The following is a 24,737-nucleotide window of genomic DNA, read 5'->3' as shown; positions in this document are numbered from 1 at the left end:
ACCATCCAGGACCTCATCACCTCAGGGGATCTCCCATCCACCGCCTCCAACCTCATAGTCCCACAACCCCGCACCGCCCGTTTCTACCTCCTGCCCAAAATCCACAAACCTGCCTGCCCCGGCCGACCCATTGTCTCAGCCTGCTCCTGCCCCACCGAACTCATCTCCCAATACCTCGACACGGTCCTGTCCCCTTTAGTCCAAGAACTCCCCACCTACGTTCGGGACACCACCCACGCCCTCCACCTCCTCCAGGATTTTCGCTTCCCCGGTCCCCAACGCCTTATTTTCACTATGGACATCCAGTCCCTGTACACCTCCATCCCCCATCACGAAGGACTCAAAGCCCTCCGCTTCTTCCTTTCCCGCCGCACCAACCAGTACCCTTCCACTGACACCCTCCTCCGACTGACTGAACTGGTCCTCACCCTGAATAACTTCTCTTTTCAATCCTCCCACTTCCTCCAAACTAAAGGAGTTGCCATGGGCACCCGCATGGGCCCCAGCTATGCCTGCCTCTTCGTAGGATATGTGGAACAGTCCATCTTCCGCAACTACACTGGCACCACCCCCCACCTTTTCCTCCGCTACATCGATGACTGTATCGGCGCTGCCTCGTGCTCCCACGAGGAGGTTGAACAGTTCATCAACTTTACTAACACCTTCCATCCCGACCTGAAATTCACCTGGACTGTCTCAGACTCCTCCCTCCCCTTCCTAGACCTTTCCATTTCTATCTCGGGCGACCGACTCAACACAGACATCTATTATAAACCGACTGACTCCCACAGCTACCTGGACTACACCTCCTCCCACCCTGCCCCCTGTAAAAACGCCATCCCATATTCCCAATTCCTTCGTCTCCGCCGCATCTGCTCCCAGGAGGACCAATTCCAACACCGCACAGCCCAGATGGCCTCCTTCTTCAAGGACCGCAGATTCCCCCCCAGACGTGATCGACGATGCCCTCCACCGCATCTCCTCCACTTGCCGCTCCTCCGCCCTTGAGCCCCGCTCCTCCAACCGCCACCAAGACAGAACCCCACTGGTTCTCACCTACCACCCCACCAACCTCCGCATACAACGTATCATCCGCCGCCATTTCCGCCACCTCCAAACAGACCCCACCACCAAGGATATATTTCCCTCCCCTCCCCTATCAGCGTTCCGCAAGGACCACTCCCTTCGTGACTCCCTCATCAGATCCACCAACCCAACCTCCACCCACCAACCCAGGCACCTTCCCCTGCAACCGCAGGAAATGTAAAACTTGCGCCCACACCTCCACACTCACTTCCCTCCAAGGCCCCAAGGGATCCTTCCATATCCGCCACAAGTTCACCTGTACCTCCACACACATCATCTATTGCATCCGCTGCACCCGATGTGGCCTCCTCTATATTGGTGAGACAGGCCGCTTACTTGCGGAACGCTTCAGAGAACACCTCCGGGCCGCCCGAACCAACCAACCCAATCACCCCGTGGCTCAACACTTTAACTCTCCCTCCCACTCCACCGAGGACATGCAGGTCCTTGGACTCCTCCACCGGCAGAACACAACTACACGACGGCTGGAGGAGGAGCGCCTCATCTTCCGCCTGGGAACCCTCCAACCACAAGGTATGAATTCAGATTTCTCCAGTTTCCTCATCTCCCCTCCCCCCACCTTGTCTCAGTCGGTTCCCTCAACTCAGCACCGCCCTCCTAACCTGCAATCCTCTTCCTGACCTCTCCGCCCCCACCCCACTCCGGCCTATCACCCTCACCTTGACCTCCTTCCACCTATCCCACCTCCATCGCCCCTCCCCCTAGTCCCTCCTCCCTACCTTTTATCTTAGCCTGCTTGGCTCTCTCTCTCTTATTCCTGATGAAGGGCTTATGCTCGAAACGTCGAATTCTCTATTCCTGAGATGCTGCCTGGCCTGCTGTGCTTTGACCAGCAACACATTTGCAGCTGTGATCTCCAGCATCTGCAGACCTCATTTTTTACTTGAATAAAGTTAAGACATACATGAGGTTCCTTCTTTCAAATTCTACTTAAGTTGCATATCCTTCCACAGGCTTATTCCAGTCTATCACTACCAGCTGAAGTCTCTGCTTATGGTCACTGCTCTTCGGATTCCAATGTCAGATGGACTCGAATGGATCCCCAGCTTCCACCACCACTCGTACTCTATGTGGGACAGCCTCTACCTATCTCACCTCTCTACTGCCAAAAATAATTCTACCTCTTCAATTCAATACCCAAGAAGGGACAACAGTAAAGCAAATCTTTTCCTCTATTCTATCTAAGGTGCTTACTTGCAAGGTTAACTCAGCTTCTCTCTGCAAAGAGGTTAATATTGCAGGCTGTTGCTGTCTCACAGGGCAAACGTGAGGACTGCAGATGCTGGAAAGCAGAGTTTAGATCACAGTGTTGATGGAAAAGCACAGCAGGTCAGGCAGCATCTGAGGAGCAGGACAAGCGACGTTCTGGGCAAAAGCCCGTCATCAAGAATAGGGGCAAGACGCCTCCAGGGGGTGGGTGGGGGTGTGTGTGTGTGTGTGTGTGTGTGTGTGTGTGTGTGTGTGTGTGTGTGTGTGTGTGTGTGTACGCGCATGCGTGTGTGTTGCTGTCTCACTACTTCTGACAACACATCAATGAAATGCTGTTTCTTTCCCCACATTTCGTTGCAATGTTTTGCTGGTGCTGAACTTGCCAGTAATTCTATAGCACAGGCTCAATACTTGACCAGAAGATGTCAATGAGTGAATACTTATATGAAAATGGATAAATGTTCTGGGATTTTGTATCAGCTGGGGGGAATCAGTATATACACAGAGTATTTCCTTAGGAGGCAAAGTAGCAGGGTACAGTCTACGACAGGAGAGAGTGTACAACGGCTGAAGGAGATTATAGACTGTTGCAGACTCCATAGAGGCTTTTCCTCTTTCCAAGTTTTATATTTTTATGGTTCTCTTCCATTCACAATTATGCCATTCCTTTCTTGCGAGTTCACATGGTGACTCATTGCCATTTACAGCTTAGAAGGAGACCATTCGGTCAATTGTGTCAATGCTGGTCAACAAAGACGTGACCAAATTAATCTAATTTTCCAACTCTTGGTCCATAGCCAAACACTGCTTGAATTTAAATATGGCTTAAATGTTTCAAGTGTTTCTGACTCAACAAGTGACCTTTATTATACTTTGTTTACTAAAAAAGGCAAATCAAACCAATCAACAGCTCTGTTTCTTTACATAGCTGAGACTGAAGGTGATTAATTTTGACCTCAAACTTTACTACACAGATGCTGCTGTTAGGAAAACACAGATAATCTGCTTTACAGAATTTGCTAAATGTTTCTGGTTTGACAGATACAGAAAAGCCCATTAACTTTCATCACAGCTCTGTAACAAAAATGACTTTTTCCTCAATAAGCTTCTGTCAAGGGCTCAAATGACGGACTGAATGGTTCCTTCACTTCGGAGCACTATCGTGAAGTTGTGCAGTGACGTGGGCATTGATCTTTGCATGGGGAAGCAGGACCAGGGCAAGAAATTAGAGACCCTGGTATTTCTCCGGTTTCTGACTCCTTCATCCCCCTGCGTCAACCATTACCATTAATCCTCCCACTTTACATCAAACAACAGTGGGAATAGGAGTCAAAATATTGTTGTGGTTCTGTTCGCCGAGCTGGAAGTTTTTGTTGCAACAAAAACTTCCAGCTCGGCGAACAGAACCACAACAACGAGCACCCAAGCTACAAATCTTCACACAAACCTTGAGTCAAAATATTTCCCAGCCCTTTTCCTGAAGGCTGCTTAAGATTTTCTCAGGGACTGATCTTTGATGTTTGGGAGCAAAGTTTTCATCCTCACTAATTCAGCGATGCAGTGACACATCACCTTGTGCGATGATACGATGCATTTGGATTCTCAGATGCAGATTCAATATTCTCAATAATTAGTAAGCCTCCAATAAACAAAGTTGCAACACACAAAGAAAGTGTTAATTTCTTAAGACACCATAATATTTAAATTAACACAAGTCAACAGGCATAAGTTAGCAAAGGTATTTTTAAAGCAAAATCCACGACAGTTTAACAGGAAAAAGCTATCACCATAACATATCTTCCACAGACTGGCAATGTCACACCCAACATGTAATGACACAATTGGGAGATTCTGAACAGGCAGTTATGTCGACTTTTGCACTACATCTCAGATCGCAATCTCAAGATTTAAACTAATCAGCTGGCAATTTCTTTTTACAATAACATCTGCTATGTTTTCTCCCCTAAATATTTATCAGCCTAAGCTAGAGATTCCACATTAATTTGCAAGGCATTCATTTCACCAGTAATTTTCAGATTTCCTGACTCCCAGTTAGTTGAGTATTCTTGTGTTGACAGGTTTTGCATTCATCTCCTCACCTCTATTTTGCAGTCTCTTGACCTCTTCCATCTCCTCTTGGAAATTTCTTAGCTTCTTGAGCTTTCTCCCCTCCCCCACTCCGTTGCAGCCTCATTCTTTCTTCAACTCTGCCTTTCAACCTCTATTTCTGCCCCCTTGCAGCCAATCTTTTTTTTCTGTCCTTGCAGCCTCTCTCCTTCCCCACACTCAGAGCACCCCCCCCCTCCCGAATCCCCAACCTTTGCAGCGCAGTCCTCTATTCCTTGACTTTGCAGGGCGTGCCTCCATCTACCTTTTGCTCCCCACCTCAGTTGCTTCCTCTACCAATCTTTCACTCCCCGATGACAGGAGACTCAACCTCTGTCTTTCTCTCTCTCATTTCTTCCCCTGCAGCCAGCCCTTGTAACCTCCCATTGTTTCTCTGGGCATAGTAACTCAAGACTCTTGCCCCGAACCCCGTCTCCTTCCTGCTGCTCCTCCAATCACAGGCTTTTTCGGAACAGTGTTTTCATATGTTCAGTAGCAAGAGGGTGGGTTACAGTGGTGAACAGATAGCCCCAGAGCATTCTCTTCCCTTGCTGTTATTCTAAAACGGGAGAAGTACAGAGATTCTGGAAAGATCAAACCCCATCACCTAAAAGATACCAAACGAAGGTCCAGAGATATGTGGAGGATCAACACTTTGGCTGCTGGTCTTGAGCAAAGAGATAGTGATGATGAGTGGCCACTCGACTGTATTACAACCTTCCAACTCAGCATCTTCCACCTCGGGATCCTCCAACCCCATAGCTGCAATGTGGATTTCACCAGTTTCCTCATTTCTCCGGCCCCCACCTTATCCCAGATCCAACCTTCCAACTCAGCACCGCCCTCATGACCTGTCCATCTTCCTTCCCACCTATCTGCTCCACCCTCCTCTCCGACCTACCATTACCCCCACCTCGCGCACTCAGCTACCTTCCCCCCAGCCCCACCCCCCTCTCATTTATCTCATCACCCCCTCGGGTCACAGCCTCATTCCCGATGAAGGTCTTTTACCCAAAACATCGACTCTCCTGCTCCTCAGATGCTGCCTGACCTGCTGAGCTTTTCCAGCACCACACTCTTCACTCTATTCTCCAGCATCTGCAGTCCTCACATTCATCTGTATTACAACCTCTACTGCTTCTGAAAATGGTTTTTGTGATGGAGTTAACACTGAGTTATCTGAGCTCACCTCATCGTCCACTCTTGGCTTCTCAAAGTAGTTGTGTCTGGACTTTTTCTCTTCGTCTCTTTCTCTTTCCCTTTCACGCTCCCGTTCTCTCTCCCTTTCTCTTTCTCGCTCCCGTTCTCGCTCCCGTTCTCTCTCCTTTTCACGGTACTTTTCACGTTCCTTTTCTCGCACAACCTTTGCAGTTGTTGGCACGTAGTCACCAATGTCATCGAAGATGCTGAAAGCAAATACAAAAAAGGTTCACATGGGAATTCACAATGTTTTGCAAAAAGTCAAGTCTCTCTTTATCAAGAACAATTTTTATATTACTATGCAAAACACAGTGCTCTCAGAGATTTGGGACAAAGTGGGTTGAGTGTCAGAGAACAAGACAGCGAGAGAGAAAGCTTTGATTTAGGATACCATCTGAAGAATCTCATCAAGGTAGTGCTCCCTCAATACTGCAACGGGAACGTCAGCTTAGACATTGCGTTCAAGCATCTGGAGTGAAACTTGAATCCATGACCTTGACTCAGAGGCGAGATTATGACCAACAATTTGGCAGCATTAACTGACGGATTGGTTGTTCAGTATAGAGACTGTAGTTAGTTCTAGACAGAATTAAGATTGTGTGTTCTGGTCTGTCAAGCAATCACTTCAAATTACATTTAACCTGACAACATTCTTGGATTTAGAAAATATGGTGTATATCAGTGATTTTCCATCCTTCAATTTCAGACATTTAGAGCTGTAAGTAATGCATGCTCTTCATGTACAGTCACTTATTTCATTTGTGAGCTGTTGTTGCAACACGGAGTGAAATCTCGCTCTGTTTTGATTTCTCGCTGGACTTCTCTCTCTCTCTTTTGTCCTGGTTTGCATCCGTCATCTAAATTTGTCTGACATGAAAATCATTCTTTAACAACTGACTTGATTATTTGAAGAACGAACAAGTGCTTGTCACTAAAACAAACACCCACGTATGAAGACTGCCCCAAGTCAACGGTCAGCTACACAGCATTGGGTTAGGTCAACCTTGACTGTGTTCCCAAACTAAACTAGTCTCACTGCCTGCCTTTGGCCAATATCCCTCCAAACCTTTCCTATTCACATACTTATCCAAGTATCTTTTCAACGTTGTAACTGTTCCTGCATCCACTATTTCCTCTGGCATTTCATTCCACACACTAACCACTCCGTAAAAAAAAAAAATTCCCCTCATGTCCTTTTTAAATCTTTTCCTCTCACCTTAAAAATCTGCCCCCTAGTTTTGAACTCCACCACTTTAGGGGAAAAGACCTTCGCTATTTATCTTATCGATGTCCCTCAATTTTATATATTGCTATAAGGTCACTTACGCTCCAATTAAAAAATTTCCAGCTTATTTTTATAACTCGAACACTCTATTCAAGGCAACATCTCGATAAATTGTTTCTAAACCCTGTCCAATTTAATAATATCCTTCCAATAACTGGGTGACCAGAATTGCACACAATACTCTAGAAGAGGTCTCACCGGCATCCTGAACAATCTCAACATGACACTCCAACCCCTATACTCAAAGGTCTGAGCAATGAAGGCAAACGTGCTAAACGCCCTCTTAACCACTCTGGCTACTTGTGACACAAATTTCAAATTGAAGAGGAGTAGGGAATTTGTCCTTATTATTTTGGTCAATGTCCTTCCTTTAGCCATCACCAAAACAAAAACACATTATATGGTCACTCACTGAATCGTTGTTTTTGATTGCTGAAGTTAGGAAGAAGCACTGAAAGGTTATAGCACAGAAAGGGGCCATTCAACCCATCATGTCAGCAATGGCTGAATAAACTAGTCTTATTTAGTTCCAGCATTACACCCCTGCTTCTGTATTCAAAATTTTGCCAGTGGTGGAAAGTATCCTTAATGCCTCCTTTACTATGTTATATTTCTGCCACCTTCAGGGACCTGTGCACATATGCTCCAAGGTCCATCCATTTCTCTACCTCTCTCAATATCCTACCATTTATTACCTCCTTGTTGCTTGCATAACAAGAGTGACTGCACTTCCAGAGCAAGATGTTGTATCAGCTTTGAGTTGGTGAGGAGCACTCTCACCTCAGAATCAGAATATGGTGGGTTTTAGTCCCAACCCAGAAATACTCGAATACTGGGAGCTAAGCAGATGCTTATCTTTAGTAGAGGGCATATTGCACTCTGAGCTGTATCTTTCAAATGAGTCAAAAGAGGCTCAGACCTTCTGCTCAGGTGGACTGCAAAAAAATCTATTCAGAAGAAAAACATGGGAGTTCTTCTTGGTGCCCAATATTTATCCCTTAATTCTTACAAAATAAATTAGCGGGTCATCATCACACAACTCTTTGTGAGAGTTGCTGCTATGCGCAAATAGCTGTGCTTCCTAAACCATGACGACACTTCGAAGATACTGCACTGACTATAAAACGTATTGGAGAAAGTAAGGACTGCACTTGTTGGAGAGTCAGAGTCAAAACATATGGCACTGGAAAAGCACACCACATTCCTGATGAAGGGCTTAAACCTGAAATGTCGACTCTCCTGCTCCTCAGATACTGTCTGATCTGCTGTGCTTTTCCAGTGCCACACTTCTCGACTACAAAACATATTGGACATTCTGATCCATTGCTGTTTGTAATCAGTTGTTTGGAACTTTAAAATATCTGTCCTACAGCTGCAAAAGATCTCTCTCTCTCTCTCTCATGCTGTGCCTCCTGCCTCCTAAATAAAAGCTATCCACATAAAAAAGTACCCAAGTTACCTTATATCAGCCTCAGGTGGTCTCTTGTCATCGCCTCCTAATTTACCTGAGAAAAGAAAGAAGGGATTAAAAAAGCAATTTATTACAAAGTCAATTAATCACGGAGACAGCTAATGGAATAGAAATACTTTTGTTTCATATCTACAAAATTTAGGACCACTGTACTGCAGAGGTAGCACATATCTAGGATAAAGTTTGAACCTAAGCTACCAGGTTAGAATAGTTCCTCAATTTTTGCACTGTTGAAACTGATTGTCACCAGTTATGAATGCAAATTAAAGCTTTCCTGCTGCCACTCAATATTCAATTATTCAGTGTTGTTGAAGGGTGTCCATTAATGGGCATAATTTATCAAGTGTGAAAATATTTTGGCCTAACGCTCTTGTACTGTGCATAACAACTAATGACAGGCTTTTGTTTTTTTGTTTAAAAAGACATGACTTCTGCCTCAAGCGCACATTTTATACCAAGAACACTACGGCGAAGCACTGAGGAAACTCAGGTGAAGGATCAAGGCTAACAAATCAAGACAGATTAACAGGACCACACAGTGTGACAAGTGAATTAAAAAAGTATTTTTTAATAAAATGAACAGTATTTAAAGTACTTTATAATGTTTAAAAGCAGCATGAAAAATAATATCTATGCATTTACTTTAACCTCAAAGTCTTTTCAAGAGAGCTAAACATATCTGAATCTATTGAGAGATGATGATGTTGTGTTAATCTTGCTGGAGAAGTAATTCAGAGGCTCAGGCTAATGCTTTGAGGGACACAGGCAGCACAACATAACTAAATACAATTAATAATTCTGAAATTTAAAACCAGTGCCAGTAATGACAAACATGAAGCTATCAACAATTGTTGTAGAAACCTTTCAGATTCGATAATTTTTTTTTTAGAAAAGGAAACCTGCCATCCTCACCTGGTCAGATCCCCAGACCGCCAACAAAATGGCTGAGCAAACCACACAGTTCAAGGGGCAAATATGGAGGGGCAGCCAATGCTCACATTTCTCAAATTAAAAAATGTGCTTAGATTTCTGATGACACCTATATTTAAGTTATGTAGCTAATGTCACTAAAACAAACACCCACGTAAATAGCAGAAGCAGTGATTGGAATCACAGAAATAAATAATGTAAGAGCACATTCAGTTTGTTGCTCTTTGAAAGAGCACTCATATCGAGTCACCCCCTCATAGATTTTGTCCTTAGCCCTGTGAGGTTGACAACTAACTGCTCAATGCCTTTTTAGGAATTAATTATTGCATCTACCGGCTTTTCAGGTAAAACATTCCTGATCCTGACAAATCTCGGGCATCTTTTTATTTTTGTGCTTTTTAAAATTGTGGACTGAAAGGAGAGAGAACTATTATAAATCCAAAGTTTTAAAGGGTGGCTGCATGTTTTGAAAAGCAAGTAACTTGACACTTACAGCACGTACGGGAGCCTGGGTGGCTCAGTTGGTAGGGCAAGAGACAATTAACAAGAGGAACCAGGTTCAGGCTCCTATTCAGATGATTTTTTTTTATTGTCTTCAAGCAGGGGAAAAGACAAAGTTGACAAAGGTAACCTATTTCAACTTGTTGGAGATTCTACAACTATGGGCGTTCTCCAGGAATTAGGTTACCTTTTGCTTGTAGAAGTGCTTCCTACCATCATTCCTCAATAGGGTGGGAGATGTTTGGAACTCTCTTCCATAACCAGTGGTTGATACTACATCAGTTGATAATTTAAAATATGAGATAGATAAATCCTTTGCTCAACAAAACTTTAAGGGATATGGGACAATGGCAGGCATATAGAGTTAGGCCACAGATCAGCCATGATCTCACTGAATGGTGGAACAGGCTCAAGGGGCTGAATCACTTACGCCTGCTCCAGTGTTGCGAAGCATCAATCACACAGCTTTTTGAACGAGCAATAATTGAAATTTAGGTTGGAGACACTTAAAAAGCTTTAACTTTTGTGACAACTCCAGGAATAATGAGGCTTAGCTTCCAGAGCACTACCAGAGTGTCGTGTAAAAAGATTCCTGCTCACGTCTCTTCGCCAATGATTTTAAATCTAGGACCTCTAGTCATTAACCCACCAGCCAAAGGGAACAATATTTCTTTACTTATCAAAATCCTTTCCTCCATCCTGAAAACCAGTTCTGCCATCTTCACTGTTCCAAGGAGAACAGGTCTAGCTTTTCCAAGTTCTCCTTGTAAGTGAAGACTCTCATCCCTGGTAATATCCTGGGAAACCTCTTCTGTACACCAAGGCCTTTAGATCTTTCCCGAAATGCTGTGCTCAGTAAAACGCAGGCTTCGAAAGCCTGCAGCAGGAACTTGCATTTTGTGAGATTGTTACCTTTATCTTTCTTCTTCAGCTTCTTGTTACGAGTACCCTGACGCAGGTAGGACAGGATCTGAGTCAGCTTATTGATCACAATGTCATTTGTGGTCAAGGTTGTCTGTGCCTGAACAGAAAGAACAGACGGATCACAACAAGGTGAATAAGTTACATCAAAAATACAAAGTAAGCAAAAATCAACACAGGACACAACTCCCATGAGGGACAAATTTCCCAGCATCAGCACAACTGGCAGCTAGCAAGATATTTCTCTGCACCTTACAGACTGAATAGAATTTTACTACAACTTCTCGTTGGGTTTGCAGAAATTTTGTAGAAATACAAGCTGCTAATGCTAGCAAGATATTTCTCTGCACCTTACAGACTGAATAGAATTTTACTACAACTTCTCGTTGGGTTTGCAGAAATTTTGTAGAAATACAAGCTGCTAATGACATTTAAAGCATCTGAAATTTTTGTGAAGTAGTGGTTTTAAACTTAAACTCAATTACTAGGGTATGAAGATGAAGCTGGATAAAATGAACTGGGAAAATAAGGGATAAGTCAGAAGAAATGCAGTGGTAGACATTCTGCACATATTTAATAACACTTAGCAAAGATACACTCCAGTGGGAATGGAAGGCTCTAGGAGCAGGATACACAATCCATGGCTGAGGAAATTAATCTGAAAGTAAAAATGTACAATTCTGTGATGATTCATGGTAGGTCAGAAGATTGGACAGAATTTAAAAACTTGCAAAGGATGATGAAAAATGTAACAAGGAAGGAGAAATTAGACCACATTAGAAAATTAGCTAGAAATGTAAAAATAGTTGGTAAGAATTTCTATAAGTAGTTAAAAATGAAGAGTTATGAGAGAAAATACTGATTCTGCAGAGAGTGAAGCTGGGAAATTAATAACAGAAATAAGGAGGTGGTTAATATGTTGAACATATGTTTTGTTTCTTTCTTCACTGTAGAAGACAGAAATGGTGGTGAAATATGTCTAAATCAAGAGAAGAAAGGGAGGAAGGAACCTAAATCAACCACAATCACCAGTAAAAGGGGCATTGAGAAAACATTAAAACTAAGGGCCGACAAGTCATTAGGACCCAATGGATGTCTTTCTGGGGTGTTAAAACAACTGGCTGCTGAGGCAGCAGATCCTTTGGTTTTAATTTTCCAAAATTCTCTTGAACCAGAAAATGTTCTGAAAGATTGGAACATAGTAAATTTAACTCCTTTATTCAAGGAAGGAGATAGAAAAATCGTAAACTACGGGACAGATCAGTTAGTTTAACATAAATAAAATGAAAAATACCAAATTCTCCTGAAGCAATTATAGCAGGGCACTTAGAAAATTCTAATACAAAGTACCAAATACATCTCCATTAATTCTACTCTGTTACCACGACTTAGTTTCACAATCCTGGTACTGCATTTCATGTCAGTTAATAGGGGGTACCGGGTGGCCCTTAAACATGAATGTGTGATTGAGACAGAAGTTTTGTATCATTCTCCCAAAGTCCGCCACTAATGTAAACCTGTGCAAGGCCTCAATGCTCCTTTAAGATCTGGTAAGACAAGTTATAAAGATCTGCTATTGTATGGCTGATCTTCACCTCCATTGTAGGACAGTCAGCTTTGCTCCTGATTAATGTTGTAGGTACATCTGTGTCTGCATACTCGTCATCCAGATCCACAACATATGCCATGCGCCCTGGCAAAAACAGCTCATTTCGTTCTTGGGGCTTCATTTTAAACAGGATACGGTATGCGTTACGCCCTGGAAAGGAACAACAGACTGAGTTGATAACTTTAAATGCTGCTTTTGGAACTGAATCAAACATTGCTGGTAAAAATGTTCAATACTGGTGTTGGTATGCAATGAACAGACTGTGATACTATGGGGACTATGCTCAATTAGTACTGCAAATGGCCAGCATAAAGAATATACTGATTCTGATGCAGATTGAGGTGCTGTGCCTATTGCAGAAATATCACAGTCACCCAGAGACTCGGGTTCGATTCCATCCTCGGCAATTGTGTGGAGTTTACATGTTCTCGCTGTGTCTGTGTGGGTTTCCTCCCACAGTTCAAAGATGTGCAGGTTATGTAGATTGGTCATGCTAAATTTCCCATTGTGTCCAGGGATGTGCAGGCTCGGTAGATTAGTCGTGGGAAATGCAGGGTTACAGGGATAGGGTAGGGGAGTGGGTCTGGGTAGGATGTACTTTGAAGGGTCGGTGTGGACTTGATGGGCTGAATGGCCTGCTTCCACACTGTAGGGATTCTATGACTCTTATGGATTCTAAGAATGCCAGAGAAAAGATCACAGAAGCGCTTCATAGGAGGCTCCCAAGCACTGAGGATGTCACCTAGACAGGGGACGAAATGTCTGCAACACAACTTCCCAGCTCGGTGAACAGAACCACAACGAGCACCTGAGCTACAAATCTTCGCACAAACTTTGAACACCTACGGGCGAGAGATGCTAAGACAAGCCAGGAAATGGGAATCCTGTGCCAACCGCCTATGAAATGCCAGAGAAAAGATCACAGAAGCACTTCACAGGAGGCTCCCAAGCACTGAGGATGTCACCTAGACAGGGGACGAAACGTCTGCAACACAAATTCTTAGCTTGGCGAACAGAACCACAACATTCTAAGAAAACCTCAAAGGGAAGTTTTTTAAGTATCAGCCTAATTTCTTCATTACATCACTCATGGCGTTCTATTAATAATGAATGATTGCTGTTATGAAGGGGATATGGTCAATTCCGATATTCAGTCAGATTGAGGCCAAACTGTATCTTACCCAGAGAACCCTTCAATACCTGCGTCTAACAAAAATCTATCGAACTGAGTTTTGAATTTTTTTCTCAACTCCCCAACCTCATCAACTTTTTTTTGAGGAAGAGGGGACTAGATCATAGTGCAGTGGGTGACATAATGGCAAGGATAGGTGATTGGCTTGCTAACAGGAAGCAGAGAGTAGGAATAATTGGATCCTTTACAGGCTGGCAGGTGTCAAGTATGATGTGCCACAAGGGTCAGTGCAGGGACCTTAGCTCTTTACAAATTTTATAAAGGATTTTGATGAAGGAATTGAAGGTATGTTAGCTACATTTGCTGACGACACAAAGATAGGTAGAAATGTAAATTGTGGAGATGATATAACAAGCTTACAGAATTTTGGGGATAGGTTAAATGAATAGGCAAAGAACTGTCAAATAAAGTACAATGTGGAAAACTATGAAGTTGTCCATTTTGGCAGAAATATAACAGAAGCATATTATCCAAATGATGAGGGGCTACAGAGCTCGGAGGTAGAGACTGATCTGTATGTACTAATGCATCACAGCAAATAATCAGGAAAGTCAATAGAATCTTACGTCTTATTGCAAGGGGAATTGAATACAAGAATTGGGAGGTTACACTTTAGTCATACAGAACACTGGTGAGACTGCATCTTGATTCTTGTGTATAGTACCAGTCATTATGGAAGGATGTTCATGTTGTGGGAGCAGTTCATAGAAGGTATACACGACCTATATCTGGAACAGGTAGATTGCACTATGAGGAAAGGCCTGATCACTATCTTTTGGAATTTAGAAGGATCAGAGGTGACTTGTTTGAAACATAAACGATTGTGAGGGGATTTGACTGAGTGCATGCTGAAAGGATGTTTCCTCTTGTGGAAGGATCCAGAACTAGAGGTCATATAGGTTGGACAGGCTGAGCTTGTTTCACGTGGAGTTCACAGGACTGAGGAGTGACTTGTTTGAAGTGTTTAAGATCCTGAATGATCTTGACAAGACAGGATGTAGATAAGATGTTTCGTCTTATAAGTGGGTCCAGAACTCGGGTGGGAGTGGATTCTAAAATTAGGTATCGCCATTTAAGAACAGAGATAATGAGAAATATTTTACATGAGAGTTGAAGAGACTTTGGAACTCTTGAGTTCTCCAAATACAAATAACCTCCCTTCCAATGCCCCGCTTTCCCCTCCCCACCCTCTTTCCAGTCCCTCTCCCTCCCAACCAGATTCATTCCTCCCATTAACCAACCAGGCTGTAGCCTCTACCTGTGTTCACCTACCCCTACCTCACCACTCCGTCCCTCTCTTGAACCCAAAACCCTTCCCCTCCCTCCATTTGTCCCCTTACACAAACCACCGTCCTGAAGAAGGGTTATCTCCAAAATGTTGACTTCTCCACCTCCTGATGCTGCCTGGTTTGTTGTGTTCTTCCAGCCTCCTGCTTGCCTACTTTGGATTCAAGCATCTGCAGGGTTTTTTTGTCTCTCATTAGGCAGTGGAGGCAAGGTCAGGACATTTTTTTAAACTCAGTGGTGATAGTTTCTTGTTAGACAAGGGGAATGAAGAGTCATTGGGGGCAGACACAAACAGATCAGCCATGGTCTTATTGAATGGCACTGCGGGCTCAAGGGGTGAAATGGTCTATTTCTGCTCCCACATCAGGAGCACTGATAACACATATGTGCTATGGTGTCCAAAGCTATTGCTACTTACCTAAACGAGTCTTAAATTCAATTTTGTTTTCTGGATCTTCATCTTTTCTAAAAGAATTAGAAATGCATATTAATTAGCATCCATATTGAAAATGACCTGGGCAATTTCCAGAGAGGATTATTTCACTTTAACATTCAAACATCTTCCCAGTTCCCAGATAGGCATTATTGAAAACATTCAAAGTCTCTCTCTCTTTGGTCTGGTCATGTATATAACTGATTATCAACTAAAAGTTATAGATAGCACCAAATAAACCGCGTAGGCAATTCCTGGTACATAGAGTCAGAGGAACCGAAGGAGACCATTAATCTCAAATGTTAATTCTAATCTCTCTCCCTCTCTGCACCTTCTCTGCAGCTGTAACCCTGTATTCTGCACTTAGTTCTGCATCAAGATAGCATTTTGTATGGTATGATCTGCCTGTCTAACACCCAAAACAACATTTTTCACCGTACCTCAGTACATGTGATAAAAATAAAATCAATCAATAAATCAAATCTGTTCCAAAATTCAATCAGGGTTTGTGAAACCTGCATATTAATCTACACTTGTTGGTTCTCAAAATTCTATCACTGTTAATGAGGGCAGGCAATGGTGCAGTGGTATTATGTGGTTGACTCTTAACTGCTCTCTGAGCAATTAGGGATGGGCAATAAACGCTGGTTTGGCCAGCGACGCCCTCATTCAGGGAATGAATTTAAAAAAAAAGCTGAAATTTTCTATTGGCCCTATGCCTTAAAATCTTTTGAAGAGGAGAGAGTTCCAGATTTCCTATACCCTTTCTATGAAGGTGTGCTGTCTGACATCAATCCCCAATAAAAACAGGAAGTGCTGGAGAAACTCAACAGGTTTGACAGAACTTGAAGTGAACCTGTGTATCAAAGATGAGACATTGGACTCAAAATATTGTCTGTTTCTCTCTCCACTGCTGCGGCTAGACCTGAAGAGTTTCTTCAGCACTTTATTATTTTTATTTCAGATTTCCAGCACGCTGCGTATTTTACTATCAGTCCTGAATTTCTTGACTCTAATATTATCCTAGATTTGCGCAAAGGAACACTTTATTTCCTTACTCTTCTTAGACCCAATAGACTCAAGTCCAGTCTGTTCAACCTTTCCTCAAAAGGCAATCTGCCCATTCCATTAGTCTGGTAAAACTTCTCTGAACCATACTATACAAGAATGGTAACTACCAACAAGAAAATAAACTTGCAGAGCTATAGGGAGAGCGGGAAATGGAATTGGCTGGATTGGTCTCCCAAGAGTCAGCATACTCTACATTTGCAATCACTGACCTCAGCCAATCTTACCTTGTTCAGTATCTTCTTGCTGTATAACCTAAGTTTGCACAATCAAAATGCTGGTCCTCACGCTAAATCCTATTAAACTTTTCCCTTCACTACTGCTGTGACGTTATTTCAAATCACTTACTTCACTTCCTTCTGTACTTTCTCAATCATGTCTTCCTCTTCCCTCTCTTTGCTGGTGATTTCAGCACGGACCTAATAAAAACATCAAACATAATTAGTTCGCTTGACCTGCAATTTTGCTGAATTCAATCTGCTAACTAAAATCAAACAATAGCCAGATACAGACATATTGGTGAATGACTGCAGTAATCCCTACTCTTCTGACAGCTGAAGATACCTGGCACTACCAAACCAGAGATTCCCTCACCTAATTAAAAACTAGTGAGATGGCAGAAGTTCATTACAGTAACAAAGTTAAATAAAAACCAAAAGAACTGTACTTGCCATAAATCAGAGGCAAAAACTGCTGGAAAAGCTCAGCATGTCTTGCAGCATTTGTGGAGAGAAATCAGAGTTAACGTTTCCAGTCGAGTGACCCTTTCTCAGAACTTCTGAAGGAGGTCACTTGGACCTGAAACGTTAACTCTGAATTCTCTCCACAGATGCTGCTAGACCTGCTGAGCTTTTCCAGCAGTTTCTATTTTTGAAATAGAGTTAAATGGTTCTTAAGATAGCTTTTCAAGCCTTAAATCCTAATTTCTTCTTTGTTCCCCATTCCTTTCACTTCGTATTTTCCAATTTTTGTTTTTCTTTTAGTTGTTGCATCCCACTATCAACCCTGAATAAGGGGTCCACCTGGGTATAAGGTAGCCTTGACTCAGCCAATAAGTGATTTGTCAGGACTGAGGTCAGTGATGGCATAAGGTTTGACACATGCCCTTAGGGCATTGCTGCCAGTTCATGCTGCTGCTCCAATGGGCAGCCAAACTCACAGAAACATGGCACTGAACAAAAAAAAGTTAAAATAATCAAAACCACAGATGAAAGTTTGCAAATGTCTGATGCTGCAAGAGTCTTCTTGCAATGAGATGATCAATAAGAGCAAAGATTTACATATGATGGAGAGGGGACAAAAACCAAGACTGTGAACTCTTCCCCAATTAACATTCTACATCATTTACTTTGCCAGGAGGCATCATCCTAGCCAGAAGTGCACCACTAAATCTTGTGGCAGCTCACAGAAACAGGAATAAAATACAACCATCTAGCACCTTTTGACAACTTGGCTGTCTCAAAGCATCTTACAGCTAATTAATTACTTTTTAATAGTTGTCACTACTGTTGAAGTGAAAGGCAGAAGTCAATTTCCAGATAGCAAGCTTCCTCGGGGTTTATGACCAGATAATCTATTATTTTTAGGTAATGATGGATAGATAATGGAGAGGACTGCCCTATTGCTTTTCAGTTTATGGGATCTACTATGTTCACTTGAGAGCGTAAAAGATGCCTAGGTTTAAATCATTTTCAGCTGAAAAATGGACTCTCTGAGAGTGCAGCATTTCTTCAGCACTGCACTGAAGACTCAGTCAAGGTTATATGAAGTCTCTGCAGTGGAACTTGAACATTCAGTCTTCCGTTGAGGCACGGCAGACACTTAAGGAAAAATGACTCAAATCATATGCATTTTCAGAGAAACTGATGGTAGAACTGCAAATCAATGTCAGTTGTATCCAAGTAACCTGGAAGGTGGCTCAATCCTGGCTTCACCTCTGACTTTAGCCAGCATTTTTCACTTTAAGAGAAAAGGTGCTGACCTTCTGCAGTAGGGCAAAGTCCAACCCTTTCACCAAGTGAGTGTGCTCCATGTCACCACCCAAGAACTTGGATTCCTGAATCAGTTGGCGTCGCTTCTCTGCAGCAGACTTATCCCTGTAAGAGAAAGAAACAAAGAAATGAACCACAGGAAACTCTTGATGATTTTCAGAACAAATGAGGATGCATGTTTGTTGAAAGCACTTTTAAACCAAGAAAATAATCTTATAAATAGCTGTGGCTTTCCAAAAGTAAATGACAATTTTATAACATCACCACTGTGATGTCCAAACTTTGGCCCCAGAAAGACTCAGAGTCAACAGAAGAAATTACGTTTTGAATTGTTCTGAGTGGCACTAAGTTTCACCAGCTTTTTCCACACACCGAGGAAGTTGCCATCCCAATGGGATGCTCTCAGGCATTAGCAGCCTCTTCTCAGGGAGAGAAAAATGAGAAATCGTCGCAGCACTTGAAATGGGTTCACAGCAACATGGTTTTCCGATTACGGTCATTATATATCAGTACATTCCTCTGTCTAGTCAGCATTTACTGAGCAGTTTCCAGCCCTCCTCGGACCTGCAGCTCGATTTAAATTAGTCAGTGCTGAGTACTAACTGTCTACCTTTCCCACTTATGATGGGACATAGAAGGGCTGAAGTACAAAAGAAACAAGTGAATATTAACAAGGCATTAGCTACACAGAATGATTCTTGTATTTAGTACATCGTAACAGGATGGGGAAACATGTCGTCGAAGGACAATTAGTTCTGAAATGTCAAACAACTGTGAGCCATCATCTTAATGAAAGGTGGAGCAGGTTTGAGGGATGAAGTGGCCTAGTTCTGTTTCTAATTCATAGGTTTGTAAATGTCAACTTTTGAAATTTTTGTTATTTCAAACATATAACTATTGTGGCTTACTGGCTGATGTAAAAACTTGCTTTTAAAATCGCATAGGTCAATATGCTCCGTAAAGTTTTGCTACTGTACATGGTTGGTTTTATTCAATGCATAATATTGCTGCTGGAAAGTGGGACTAATGTAAGTCGGAGTATATTTTGATAGTACAGAATTGACGTGCTGAGTGTCTGACTCTAGGATACACTTACGCCTCTGCAGTTGGTCCAACTGCCCTATAGTTTGCTGTTGTGCTGATAAGCTCTGTTTCTTCATAATCTTTGTTCACACCATCTCGCCTCTCTCTTGCTCGATCACGGTACTTTTCTGCTAGCTCACGCTCTCTCTCCAACTCTTGCTGTCGCAGCTTTGCGTAATAACTGAAAGTGAATCAGAGGAAAGTTCAGCTGAGTGACAGAACACAGAGACTTCTAGCTCTTTCACACCGGTCCAAATCAGGTTCAGCACATTTGGGGGTGAGAAGCGCCTTCCCCCTCTGTCCGTTCCTTACCTACCATGGTTCCAAACTAAGTGTGTTCTGACTGCCTCCCATCTCATTCCATGTCGAGGAGGAGTCACATTATAAAACAGCCCTTAATTGGAAATGAACACTTGGACACTCGCTCAGTTGAAGCTTGCAGAACACACTGGAGGCACATCAGAAATAGATTTAGACTTCATCTGTGTCTTATGGAAATTAAATTCTGATCTGAACTGCAGTTGCCTGAAACAGCAGTTGTAGCAGCTTTCAATTGTGGTTTTGAATTTGGAAAAGAACTGATACTTGGAAGAAATAAAAAAAACTTACCATCTGTTCACCACCCACCCAGTTAATTCTCTCGGCGGTGTTTACTTATCAAATAAGGTTTACCAGCTTTATCTCCAATACAGCTTTTTGTTTCAAAACACTTCCATTCATGTGTTAACATAAAATGCCATGGTACAGAGAAAATCCAAGAAAAAGCTGTTCTATTTGATGACTCTATCCTCTGAAAACTCACTTACCATTTCCTGGCTCCTCTGCATTTTCCTATCTCCAAAAAGACCACCTTGCATGCAGTCTGCCTCCTCTACATGTAACCTTAATACACCCAAATTAAAATTTATTGCCTATTGTTTTGGTTCCCTTATTCGAGGAGGAACGTAGTTGTATTGGAGGCTCTAGATTCAGAGGAGGTGCACTACATTGACTCCAGACATGATGGGTTTGTCTTATGAAGACAGATTGATGTGGAAGTGTTGGACTAGGGTGGACAAAGTTTTAAAAAAAAAATCACACAACACCTGGTGATAGTCCAACATGTTGATTTGAAAGTACAAGATTTTGAAACGCTGCTCCTTTGTCAGGTAGTTAGGGGGGGCAGGATAGAGAATTTATTGTAAAAGATCAAAGTGTCATACAACTAATGCAATGTATTGCACTAGTCTGCTGTTAAGTCTTTAAACATTCAGAATGGGGATGCAGGTTTCGATTGATTAATATGTAAAACCCAGAATTTCTTTCAAGTCACAGCACTGAGATAACTAAAAGTTTTATCAGTATATAAAAAAAAGGTGACATCTCAGCTCAGACAATGCATTAAAGGTATGAGGTAAGAGTCCGTCTGTATCCCAATCTAGAGTCAGACTGGTTCTAGTTCCAAAGAGACTGAGCAGTTTAAGCCTATACTCTTTGGGGTTTAAATAAATGAGGAGAGATCTAACTGAGGTATACAAGATGCTAAAGGGGATTGACAAAGTAAACATGGAAAGGATGTTTCCTCAAGTGGGCAATATAGAATAAGAGGTCATTGTTTTAGGCTAAGTGGGAGCAGATTTAAAACAGAGATGAAGAGAAATTACTTCTCTCAAGGGACAATTCACTATTCCAGAGTGTGTGGATGCTGGGACAAATTTGAGGCGATAGACAGACTTTTAATTAGTAATAGGTCAAAGGGTCATGGATAGGTGAGCAGGAAAGTGGAGTTGAGAGTGAAATGAGATCAGCCATTAAATGACAGAGCAGGCTCATGGGGCTCAACTGCACATTCCTCTCTGATGTTCTTAGCATCTAAGTTGTAGGTCTGAGTACTATATTCTTTCATGTGATGTGGGTGTAACTGCCAAAACCTGTTGCCCTGTATTTGTTACTTATCTCTAATTATCCTTGAGAAGGTGTTGGTGAGTTGCCTTCTTAAGTTTTGCAGTCCCTGGGGTGACATGTACATGCTATGAGGAAGGGAGTTCATGGATTTTAACCCAGCGACAGTTAAGGATGGTGATAAAGCTCCAAATCAGAATGTTGAGTAACCCGGCAGGAATTTTGCTGGTGCTGGTGTTTATATTCATCTTCTGCCCTTATCGTTCTAGATGTTGGAGGGTGCTCTCAAAGAAGCCTTGATGAGTTAGTGCTGTACATCCTGTTGATGGGGGGATTTGCATCGGTGGCAAAGGGATATGAATGCTTAGGACTCAAGAATATGGTGTGCCACTGCCTTCTGCCAGGTAATTATAGGCAATAAATCCCGGACAGCCAGCAACGCCCACATCTTGTGAAAGAATACATTTTTACAAACGCTATAATCTTCCCTACTCTTGATTTCCTGTATACTGGCCTTTCATCCTTCATCTATGTTGCTCAATTACATGTAGATGGTGGGAAATCACAATCAGTATATGGAGATGAGAATCTTTCCAAATAACTTCAACCACTGAAAAGGGAAGATGAGAGGGAGGGTGGCTGAGAGAGCAGGGAGGGACAGATAATGACCATGTTGTTACTTGAAGGCAGTCTTATCCAGCGTACCTTTTCTTTTTCCTCCTGCGAGCAGCTGGATCATCCTCCTCATTGTATTCCCTTGGCATCCTGTGACAAAACATGACCAAACATTAAATTACAAACAGAATGCCCAGACTATTCATCAGAGATTCATTAAAGACCAGAGTGAAAGAGTCAGAAAGAGATCATGCATAATTTTACAGTGAATTCACATTAGCCTGTTCTGGTGTGTATTCTCCATATGAAGGCTCTCTCATTTCTCTCTACCACAGCCCTACAACATATTCTTCTGCCCTTTCCTGCCTTGTTGGATTCCTCTTGAATGCATCTAACGCTATTCACCAAAACCAGTTGTTAAGGCAGTGAGTTTCATTTTAATCATTACTCACAAAAAGAGGTTTCTCCCAAATTCATTAATAATGAAATGGCTGCATTTCTACCTGCTTTTACTTGGAGCACTTATACTCTGAATCTGCTTAAGGTTCAGGTTCATGAAGCTTTTCTTCATGAAATAAAGACTAAAGCTGTGGTTATAATTTAGTTGAGGTCCACTACATTGTCTTCTACATTTGCCAGTGATTACTCCTTGGGATCCTCACAATGCTTGCCTTGACCATTTAACATTAGCTGCTGCTAGGTTTGTACTAACATTTAGGTGCTTCCAGAGCAAACTGGATTGGATTGACAAGTTACGAAAAAAAAAATCAGCAGAAAAGCAAATTTCTAAGACATCCGTCCCAAGATTGGATCTCTTTTCACGAAACGGAGGCAAGAGAGCCTCGTATATTGCACATGCGTTTTGCATAGCAGACAACCCAAATATTCTGCATGAATACTAAAGCCGAAAAGATGAATGGTTCCTACACTTGTGAGGTCCAAATATGAGGGATTTGTACTGGATGCCCTGTTTCTCCTTTCTCCCCACAAGATGCTAGAAATCCCTTACAGCAGGTATCCCATCAGCAACAGCCTGTCACAGCTTGGGAACCTTTAACTTGAGGAGATAAACATGGGAGTTAGTTGGGTTAAATATTCAGCCCCTTCAGTCTACTCTCCAATAAGATGTAGAGGTGCCAGTGATAGACTGGGGTGGACAAAGTCAGAAGTCACACAACACCTGACAAAGGAACAGCACTCTGAAAGCTTGGTGATTTCAAATAAACCTCTTGGACTATAACCTGGTGTCATGTAACTTCTGACTTAATTCATTTAGATCACAGATGATTTGATTGTGGTTCCATCTCCACTTTCCTGCCTGCCCCCATAACCCTCGACTCCCTAGCCTCTAGCTCTCAGTCAAAACGCTGACTAACTCATTTGTGAACATATTCAATAACACCAATACTTCCTGAGGAAGAGAAATTCACAAACTAAATATCCTCATTCTATTTTAAAAGGAAATGATGATTAAAATTATCAAAAGGATTGTAAAAGATGATTGCATTAATCACCTTGTATGGAGAAGATAAGCTGCGGTTTTGTTTTAACCCAATCCTGTGGCTCGCCAAGGCTGCCTTACTCCCCAGCCAGAGTCTCGGCCTCATATACTTAACAAGTCTTCCACCCACCAATCTATCCGTCCCCACCTGGCACTGTCACACAAGGAGGGTAAAAACTGACAGGACAAACAGTTACTGACCTTATTTGAAGTTACTTATAAATGTATTTTAATTATAAAATCAAAAGCAAACAAAAGTTTCGTCAAATCGTTGACTCTGCCATTGGACTTACTCATGTTGGCGGGTTTTCGAAGGTGGAGCTGAGGATGGTGTTGACCGTGGAGTCATCAATAACTTTCGGAAGTCTTCATTGGTCAGCTTGGATCTAGTGAAAGTAACATTATCATTTTAACAACAGTGTGACAATATCCCTTGGTGTGGTCACATCAGCAAGTATATCACTGGACCTTATCCTAACTAGAAAACCCAATATACAAACACATGTATATCAAAATTCAAGAACTGAAGAGAGGGGGTGTAATGATCTTAATATTTAAGTCTTCATTCAAGTGCACAACCCAATATTATCTGGATTAATCTTGGAAGACTAGTTATCAGTTAATACAACCACGACACCACATCTAATATTTCTTTAGTTGTGGTTCTGTTTAGTTCATTTCAAATCATTGCTCTCATATCCTGATAACAAATGAGCAGAGTGAGTAGAATAATGGGGTTGCAAAAGTAAAGTCTAGTCCAAAGGACAAAGTTAATCAAACGAAGAGGCACTCAGTTGAGTGTACAGAGGAACCTTGATTATTCAGCATTTGATTAACCGAATTTCGGATTATCTGAACAAGATCGCAAGGTCCCAACGCATGACTAACTATGTTACCCGGCATTCGATTAACCAAACGAAATACTCCCTGCCCATGTCCTTTGGATAATGGAGGTTCCTCTGTATTTCTCTACCATGCTGAGTTATTGCAATGGTGCAGCTCTTCCTTGAGGCATTTTTCCCCACCTGATTGATAGTCTGGAAGCAGAAAGCTGAAAGAACTTCAACCTCAGTATGGAGGCATCAGACCAAAGAACATCCAACAAACTGCTATGAAACTTCTGCTCACATTCTGACAAATTCTACCACAGTGACTTAGACGATCCACAGACGTCTAAATAAAGCAACCACAAGCTTCTAAAAAAAAGTCAAATTGCCATACATCTAACGCGAATGTATTCTTTAAAAAAATTCAAGGTTAAACATCTTCAATGAAAACAAGTAATTTTCTTCTATGGACCACACACTTATCAACGAAACATTTTATTTGAAATTGCCATTTGGTTCT

At 42.2% G+C, this 24,737-nt stretch overlaps 1 protein-coding gene across 1 annotated transcript in view; it reads right to left on the bottom strand.

Moving 5' to 3' along the window:
• Positions 1 to 24,737, bottom strand: part of ik (IK cytokine) — a 44,518-nt gene that overhangs the window by 17,690 nt on the left and 2,091 nt on the right. The window contains exons 3-12 of the mRNA XM_060836954.1: positions 23,684 to 23,776; positions 21,980 to 22,039; positions 19,407 to 19,574; positions 18,301 to 18,415; positions 16,668 to 16,738; positions 15,237 to 15,283; positions 12,326 to 12,489; positions 10,722 to 10,830; positions 8,367 to 8,412; positions 5,612 to 5,828 (exon numbers count right to left, since the gene is read on the bottom strand). Coding sequence (XP_060692937.1) covers positions 5,612 to 5,828; positions 8,367 to 8,412; positions 10,722 to 10,830; positions 12,326 to 12,489; positions 15,237 to 15,283; positions 16,668 to 16,738; positions 18,301 to 18,415; positions 19,407 to 19,574; positions 21,980 to 22,039; positions 23,684 to 23,776 — 1,090 coding nt within the window. The remainder of the gene's footprint in view (positions 1 to 5,611; positions 5,829 to 8,366; positions 8,413 to 10,721; positions 10,831 to 12,325; positions 12,490 to 15,236; positions 15,284 to 16,667; positions 16,739 to 18,300; positions 18,416 to 19,406; positions 19,575 to 21,979; positions 22,040 to 23,683; positions 23,777 to 24,737) is intronic.

The sequence above is a fragment of the Hemiscyllium ocellatum genome, chromosome 16 (assembly GCF_020745735.1).
Source record: "Hemiscyllium ocellatum isolate sHemOce1 chromosome 16, sHemOce1.pat.X.cur, whole genome shotgun sequence".
Classification (NCBI taxonomy): domain Eukaryota; kingdom Metazoa; phylum Chordata; class Chondrichthyes; order Orectolobiformes; family Hemiscylliidae; genus Hemiscyllium; species Hemiscyllium ocellatum.
The sequence above is the reverse complement of the archived record's forward strand: the minus strand, read 5'-3'. Positions and strand labels throughout refer to the sequence as shown.